The 8,745-nt window shown below is 43.0% G+C and overlaps 1 protein-coding gene across 1 annotated transcript; it reads right to left on the bottom strand.

Moving 5' to 3' along the window:
- Window positions 1–469: 469 nt before the first annotated feature.
- Window positions 470–8,328, bottom strand: PDCD2L (programmed cell death 2 like). Its single transcript, XM_054048729.1, has 7 exons — window positions 7,973–8,328; window positions 6,794–6,957; window positions 6,577–6,646; window positions 5,638–6,035; window positions 4,307–4,420; window positions 3,131–3,282; window positions 470–691 (listed from the first exon to the last, which is right to left on the bottom strand). The coding sequence occupies exons 1-7, from the start codon at window positions 8,186–8,188 to the stop codon at window positions 561–563; spliced, it is 1,245 nt and encodes a 414-aa protein (XP_053904704.1). The 5' UTR covers window positions 8,189–8,328; the 3' UTR covers window positions 470–560.
- Between the last annotated feature and the right edge of the window lie 417 nt (window positions 8,329–8,745).

The following is an 8,745-nucleotide window of genomic DNA, read 5'->3' as shown; positions in this document are numbered from 1 at the left end:
ATAAATAGACCCTCATCATCCTTAGTGCAGCAGTCATAGTAAGAGATTCTTGGATCACAAACTGCATATTCACTTAATGCCAACTGAAGATAAAGAAATGCAATTGAAATGCCTGTATTTTATACTTAATCTGACTAGTATATAGAACCCTACAGAAGGGGTCAACTTTTCCTGATGAACAGTTGCAGGACTCTAGAATGCTGCCTAGCTAACATAAGCCAAACAAAATAAAGCTAGAGCAAGTGTAATAAGAACAACCTTCCTCCTTTCCCTCCCATCCCTAACAGTTTCAAAGTAGTCATAGTTACTAGCTAGAATATGTACTACTAAATCACTGTACAAAATTGTGTACATAAGCAAAAGTAGCAAATCTTGTACATGTACCAAGTGTATTAATATTCACTTCCCAGCACAGCAGTTTTGGAGTTGTCTTTGTAAGAATTACTAAAAACCCACACTACCATGTGACTTCAAAATGTCATATTTTGGTGATATTTTGCTGCACAAATACTTTCATTTTACTCAAATAAAAACTGTATTAGTTCAAGAAAATAAGTCTTTTATTTAAATAATTGCTGATCTGGATCTTCTTGTATAAAAATAAATTCCTCCAAGGGGTTCTGATGATTAGCTGGCCAACAGCTTCTTTCACATGTGTAAACTATGACTGTTCCAAATTCCACTGACAGATCTGAAAAAAGTAATATTTAAGAGTTTACAACATGTAGTGTATTAGTGGTTAACATATTAAAAGGCAGCTGTTTATAACTACATTCACAAAAATGTATAAGCAATATGCAACAAATAGCTATTTACATACTTAACTGGCCATTTGTTCATGTGCAGTTCTAAAAATACAGCCCTTTCTCCACAGGTAATTAAAATATCTATTTAGAGTGGAGCAGATAGGTAGACTGGTACAATTTTAAACAACTGTGGGATGCTAATTAGTGTCCCAATCTGGCAAACACTTATGCACATGCTCCACTAAACATGTGAGAAGTCCTAATGACTTAATTATAAATGTCTTGTAAGCATATGATGGGGTAAGGGGGCACTGGCAGTAGCTAGGCCAGTGGACTACTCACATGCCTAAAGGTAAGCAAATGTGTAAGTGTTTACGGGATACTGGGCTTAATTGAGTGCTAAGTTTCTGGACCCTAAAAGGTTCCATTTAAACTTAGAAGTTCTTTGACATTATTTAAAAAAAATAATAATTATTATTATTATTACCTAAAACTCATATTCCACTTCATTAATTCAGGATTTCAAATACTAATGACAGGCTGAGAGATATTATTAATTCAGTATCTAAAGGAAAGTTGGACCCCAGAAGCCCAAGAAAGTTTGGTTAAAATTGACTTATGTCTAAGGAAAAAACAATATAGTTTCGGTTATACCTGTTTGTCTTCTATGCTGCAGAAATGTTCCATTGCTTCATAAAACTTAATTTGAATGTTAATCATTCTGTAATAAATATATATTTACAAAGTCTCTCTCCTATCAGATGCCTCTAAAATATAATTATTTTCTAATGTGAGAATATACATTTCATTATCCATCTCATGTACAAAACAGCATACAGTAATTTAGAAATGAGATTTCTCTGTCAGTTACAATACAAAAAATTACTGTAATAGTTATAAAATTCAGATGGAAGTGTGATTTTTTTTTTAAAATTGTCAATCCTTTAAATGAAATTCAAAGAATTTTAAGCAGGCCTCGGGCATACTACCTTGAAATGTACTCCACTTTTTAAAAAAAGACAATGGGGTCAAATTCTGTTCTCTCACATTTGTATCAACCACTGTGGCTTCATTGAGGTTGAATGGGTATAAACACAAAGAATATAGTTCAGTATGTATTTGGAAAAAAAATCACAATCCAATTTGTCTGGAACATCTTTACCATAATCCACAGTGTAGAACAGGGGTCGGCAACGTTCGGCACACGGCTCGCCAGGGTAAGCACCCTAGCGGGCCGGGCCAGTTTATTTACCTGCTGACGCGGCAGGTTCGGCTAATCGCAGCCCCCACTCGCTGCGGTTAGCCGTCCTGAGCCGCTTCCCGCCGCCCCCATTGGCCTGGGACGGCGAACCGCGGCGAACCGCCTGGACCGCTAGGGTGCTTACCCTGGCAAACCGCGTGCCGAACGTTGCTGACCCCTGGTGTAGAAGGTTGGTTTCAATGAAGCCTAAATGATCAGTGTTCTGAACTATATTTTGATATAAATACATAATAATCATGGTTTTGTTTAGTAACTAAACTCTCCTCACCTCAAATACTGTTAACTTTTAGGGCTTGTCTACACTTGCTGTGCTGCTGTAGAGTTTAGTGAAGATGCTACCTATGGTGACGGAAGAGTTTCTCCTGTCAGTGTAGGTACTCCACGTCCTTGAGAAGCAGTAGCTATATTGATGGGAGAAGCCCTCCCAGGGACATAGCACTGTATACACTGGGAGTTTGGTTAGCATTACTGTTGGTCTGGGGTGTGGATTTTCCACACCCTGGAGTGACATAGTTATACCAACACAAGTTAGTAGTGTAGATTAGGGTTTAATCTCCTAAGTAAACATGGAGTACTTTGTCACTTCAAGGTTTTAAAGAAAACCTTGAGATTTTTAAACAAACAAAATAAAGCTGCTTGTATGTGGCTGCAGTCTTGTTTGTGATGAAACAGAATTTTAACATATTTATTCAGTTCTCAAGTCTTCAGTTTGGATTAGTATTACACGTTAATTACTAAGCAGGGACCAGGAATTTTCTTGACTTCTCTTATTGGAAAGGCACTAAGGAAAATATGAGGCTTTGATCAAACAGTCCCAGTAAATAGGAACAAACAGGAATGGGAATGTTGCTTCTCATTAAAAGGAAACTGAACAGCTAAAATTGAACAACAGTGAGTCTTGTACAAGATGCTGTCCTCACAAGACCCCAGAAGCATTGAGTACAACCTAACCAAAGGCTACCTCCAATATTAGTTGGTTTCTTGATTGGCTTAATGGTATTAAAAATAGTTATTTCATTCACTGTGTACATGCTGCAAGAAGCAGCCTAAATTCCAGGCCACTATAATCATAAATCAACCAGCAGATTGACTAGTATTCAGTTAAAGCAACAAAAGATTTAACCTGCATCAACACTCTTCAGCATGCTGACCAGTGCTGGCATAAGTTGAAATTCAAAGACTCTGTTACTTCCACAGCTGTTGCAGACTGGAACCATTTTATTAATGTTGGACGAAGGACATGTTATAAATAAAGGCTGGCCACCCCAGGAGTATCTAGAGAAGAAAAAGACCCCTTATTTACATTTTTTGCAACTAAATCTCATTGACAAAGACACATGACAATGTCACATTAGTACTTGGGATTCTAAATCTAAGAAGCTGCTTGCCATACAAATAGGCAAAGATTCGGATTCCTGCTGATGCCCTAAGTTTTAGAAGTATTCATCCATTATTCACAAAGGTTAAAAGTGGGGGAAAGACTTAGAGGGTCATACGAGAGAGCTGGATGCGATAAACAATGCAGCCTCCCAATATTTAAAAGAAGACAGAAGCCATTGACTGATGCCTATAAGATGTGCAGTACCCTCTACTCTCCCTAAATGCAGTCGTGCAATTCCAGTTAATTGGGAACAGAGGGCTCTTAATATCTTGCAATAGTGTGGTCCATTACAGTAAAGCACAACATTTCTGGTACAACAGATCCCTCATCTCCCAAGAGGCCAAGAACCACTGTTAAAAGGTAGCTTCTGCTTCAATGCAACATGTGGGATACCATCTGCACCTCTGAGAAGCACACCACAGAAATCATAGTCCAAAGGTAATGAAACTAAGGTGCACCTCTCCATTTGTGGGCTGCTCTGGGGCCTGGGATGGAGTTACAACACCTGATTATCAGCTGTCTATGGACAGCACTGCTGCTCAGGATCGCCAATGATCTGTGTACTAAGGTTTCCACCACAAGCCCTGTTCCTCACACACACACCAGTCTCAGTGGTTGTCTGTGTCGGTCTTCCTCAGTTCTCCCTTGACCAAATCCAGGGCTCTTTGCTCCTCCAACCATTTTTACTGACATAAAGCGGTCAGAACAGGGGGTGAGACTCTCACCTGTTCTGAACACGGTTTGTTTTTGTCATCTATTACTGTATCACACATACCACATTTAACAACTCTTACAACATTAAAATAAATTTTAAAAACATTTTCAGTGATGTCAAATCAAATCAAAGACTTGTTCATTCTCCCACACAAATGACTGACATTACACCCCACCAAAAACATGTTTAGATGATCAAAATACCTTAGAATTTGTTCATGACAGGCAGAAATTCTCTTCATAAATTTATGGAACACATGGTCCCAATTTTTGACTTCACTCTTTTCATACTTCTCATTATCACCTTCACCAACAAAACTAGACAAATAAGGGGGAAATTTTGCCAGTAAGGTGCACAGTACAGTATACGTGTTCAAAAAAAAGTATGGTTACTCTAGGGAAAAACAACACACTTTTGAAGTTTCTTGTTATATTACCCATAATGAAATGACACTTGTTTCTTAAATTAGAGGCAACCCTTTATTAAAAAGTGTAATTGATCAGTTTGGTCCGGATTCATAGATATTCACTAGCTCACAATCATTAAAGCTATTTCTAACTAACCTGTAATATAATGCATGAAATCAAATCCACCACATATTTGTTTATATCTACTGTCATTCCCTTCTGTGATCTCTCAAAGCCCTTCCAGTTTTTAATTTTGGTGTTGTTTATATTTATTGCCAATACAAAATTGTAAGTCCTCTAACATACTCTTTCAAGAAGGTCCATTCAACTGAACGGGAAAATTACTTCAGAGAAGCATGTATGGATATCCTGCAAGTGATATGATCTTTCATACTTAAGTACCAGATTGAGCTCCCTCTTTTCTGTTGCGGGAGACTATTTTACATTCTAACAGAGTGGCAATTGTTCCTGGTATAAGTGGTCAACTACACAAGTGTTCTAGCAGCATACAATAACTCTAATGTCCAAAACCTATTTTTCAGACAACTTCCTTCATAAAGTCTCTATGGGTCCATCTCTCATAGTCATCCAATCCCCCTACTCAAATCCACAGGAAAAGGAAGTTTCAATACTAATGTAGAGAACTACGAGTATACTGGACATAATCCATACATCAAACATAATTAATTGTTAATATATAATTAAGATAGCATAAAATTGACTGATGCTCTAATGTTTTAGACCTTGAATAGTAATTTAGCTAATTTGGAAGAGGTCAGCAGACAGGAGCTTATCAAATGGTCTTCATTTAACAGCACAGACTATAAGGTCTGGTCTATACTACCCGCCTGAATCGGCGGGTAGAAATCGACCTCTCGGGGATCGATTTATCGCGTCCCGTTGGGATGCAACAATCGATCCCCGAATCGGCGCTCTAACTCCACCAGCGGAGGTGGTAGTAAGCGCCGCCGACAAAAAGCGGCAGAAGTCGATTTTGCCGCCGTCCTCACAACGGAGTAAGTCGGCTGCAATACGTCGAATTCAGCTACGCTATTCACGTAGCTGAATTTGCGTATCTTAAATCGACTCCCCGCTGTAGTGTAGATGTACCCTTAGCCTATTCTCACCTTTCTGACATCAACAGTTCCAAATCAACGCCCTCCCTCTGTTGATATTCCTTTAAAAGTTTGTGTGCATGATCTGTATCAAGGTAGTCAGTGTAGTCTTCCTCATCCACAACACTGATATAGTAGGACTGGAATCTGGGACAAGAGGTAGGCATTACTATCCCATCTCCACATGGAACTGGCCTATGTAAGGAATCAGAGATATCTGTAGTTTCTGACAGGCTAAGTTCTTGAAACTGGGATGCACACTGTGTGGCTGTGGACAAGGAGGAACTGCTCACTGTGTTTAAGCCAAGTAGGTGACTGGTGGTTTGCACAGGATATTCTGTTTCATCACAAATTCCCCAGTCATCTGCTCCATCACACCAATCGTTTGTTGCAAAGTTATTCTCTTGTTTCTGAGAATAAAAAGAACAATTTTCAAGAGCTGTGTCCCTAAGACATTTCACACATACTTTTATAGACACAAATGAAGGAACTAAGTTTCTCAGTTTAATGCTTAATTTAATTTTCCCCCAATGCTAGATACTGACACTAAAAATGCCCAAAACAAAGAGAAACATACAAAACAAATGTATAACATGCAAAGATTTATCTATGGAATAGGATATATTATAACTTCAGTTTTTAAAAATTGAATCCTTTTGGCAGGTGGAACAATGGTAGGACTTACTACAAAATTATGGTTCACCATTTCTGTCAAAAAAAATCGATTCGTTTATTGCTAAGTCAAATTAATCAATAACTGTACAAACAGACTTCAAGTCTATCAGTATGAAAACCATACATTTTTATTCTCACCCACCCATAGTTTAAAAAAAAAAAAAAGTTGTAATAGGAAAATCTCAGCTGTGAAGAAACTATACATTTTGTTTGAGGTTCCTAAATATTACACTCTATATATCACACTTAAAAAGAGATCATACTTGCAAGTTATACCTGCTTTAATTTGCAATCTTGTGTTTCTTTTCCTTGCATCTGCAAATACTGGGAGCGTAACACTTTCCAGCTTTAAAGTGAAATATAAGAAAGTGACACTTAAGAAAAACAAGTAATTAATGTGATAAAGGCAAATGAAGATAACAGGATTCATTTTTTGTATTACAGTAGCACCCACTCAGAAGGCTCAGAAGAGAAATGCAAACCATATACATACCTTTCTGATTTTCCCCAGCAGCCTTTCATGGCACAAGCAAATACATTAATGACACGGTGGAATAGTGAGCCTTCAAGGGGGCAATATATCTGCACTATGTGCATCAGGGTGGCACCGCAGATCCCACAAGAAGGATAAGTCATGGTTACTGAAGGGGCACAATTCTAGGAGACACAAAACAGTGGCCTTGATTAAGGATGATTTCAAGATGCAGTGCACAGTGGTATTTAACGCATTGAGACCTGCTAACGCAGGATATGAGAGGGGGATATAAAATTATGGTGTGGGGAACGTGAATATGGAAGTGTTATTTACCCCTTCACATAACACATGAACCAAAGTTCACCCAATGAAATTAATAGGCGGCAGGTAGGAAGTACTTCTTCACACAACACATAGTCAACCTGTGGAACTCATTGTGAGGGGAAGTTGTGAAGAGCAAAAGAATAATTGGATTTAAAAAATAATTAGATAAGTTCATGTAGAATAGGTCCATCAATGACTATTAGCCAACATGGTCAGGGGCGCAGCCCCATGCTCTGGGTATCCCTAACTTTCTGACTGCCAGAAGCTGGGACTAGAGGATGGATTGCTCAGTAACTGCCCTACTGTGTTCACTTCCCTCTGAAGTGTCTGGCCACTGCGGGAAGCTAGGTTGGGTGGCCCATTGGTCTGAGCCAGTATGGCCTGACTTAACATGGCTATGCAAAAATCCTTCAAATACCAGCCCGTATTCCAGCCGGGCTGACAGGTGCCAGGCGCATCTAGGAGAACTGAGCATGCGCAATCGCTGGAGAAAGCGGAGGTCTTTTGACATCCCCGGTTAAGCTCGTTACACTAATTGAGGCGCAGCTCCTGCGGCGAGCTCGGGCGGGCAGAGCCCGGTGGGTGCCCAGGGCTCACTGGGACTCTCCCCGGGCAGAGGGAAGTGCAGGATCCGGGGGGAAAACGCCAGCCGCGTTGGCGCCGAGCCGCTGCCCTGCAGGGGACCCCGCACGGTGGATTTTACCAGCAGGTCGCTTTGCTAGTGCGCTACAAAGCAGCACAGGCCTCGCACCGCCCTCAGGGCGCCCGCAACGACCCGGGCTGGCCCCGGCAGCGACCGCTCCGCTACCGGCCCGGGAGCCCGCCCTCCCCTGTCCGGCACCCGCGGCCAGCCCCGCCCGGGGCCCCCCTTACCGGGGAGCCGCCCAGCGTGCTGGTGGCCCAGGACGGGGGCTGCAGGCTGTCCCGGCCGGGGTCCGGGAGAGCGGCGTCGCGGAGACCCAGCAGCACGCGGGGCTCCGGAGCGCGACAGGCAGAGGCGGCCATGCTGGCCTGAGGGGAGCCTGAGCCCGAAACACGTCGTGGGCCCGGGCCCGCCCACGTGACTAAGGCAGCCGAGAGGGGACACATGCAGGCAGGGAACCTTTCCTCCCCGGAGTCAGAGCGCCGGGCTGGGGATTGCGCGAAGCCGCCCTCCGGCTCGCTCCCAGCAGCCCGTGTGCGGCGGGCGAAGGGCGCGTGCCCCACGCGGCTGGGGCAGGCCCCGGTGATCGGAGGCTGGTGCAATAATCACGGGGGGTGGGTGGGGGCGGGGGCTGTGCGCACATTGAATTCACGGGCGGGGCGGGGCGGGGCTGGTCTGCTGATGGGGCCGCGCCCCACCCCTGGGCTGTACGGGCCGCGCTGCTGAATAAGCTGCCCCCGCCTGGCCAAGCCCGGAACGCTGCTGCCCAGCGCTTCGTCTCCGCCCGCCGGCTGCAGGCGCTGGGGGGTGACCGCGGTCACCGCCGTGCGCTCTGCCCGTGCACTCACGTTTGCTCCAGCATTTCTAGCTACAAGTGAGATTTTAGTCAAAGACTCAGAGGAGCCAGAGTGGGGCAGTTCATATCCCACAGGGTAAATGCCTCAGTGCAAAGACGTTGCAGCCGTGTCAGTCCCAGGCTATGAGAGGCCGGGGGGTGAGAGAA

The sequence above is a fragment of the Malaclemys terrapin genome, chromosome 14, assembly GCF_027887155.1.
Source record: "Malaclemys terrapin pileata isolate rMalTer1 chromosome 14, rMalTer1.hap1, whole genome shotgun sequence".
In the NCBI taxonomy this organism is placed as follows: domain Eukaryota; kingdom Metazoa; phylum Chordata; order Testudines; family Emydidae; genus Malaclemys; species Malaclemys terrapin.
The sequence above is the reverse complement of the archived record's forward strand: the minus strand, read 5'-3'. Positions and strand labels throughout refer to the sequence as shown.

Coding starts and splice junctions, on each gene's coding strand:
- PDCD2L (XM_054048729.1), bottom strand. CDS start 8,188: ATGTGTCCCCTCTCGGCTGCCTTAGTCACGTGGGCGGGCCCGGGCCCA. Junction 6,036..6,576: donor AAGATTGCAAATTAAAGCAG/GTATAACTTGCA, acceptor TTTTATTCTCAG/AAACAAGAGAATAACTTTGC. Junction 692..3,130: donor GCTGAAGAGTGTTGATGCAG/GTTAAATCTTTT, acceptor TACTTTTTTCAG/ATCTGTCAGTGGAATTTGGA.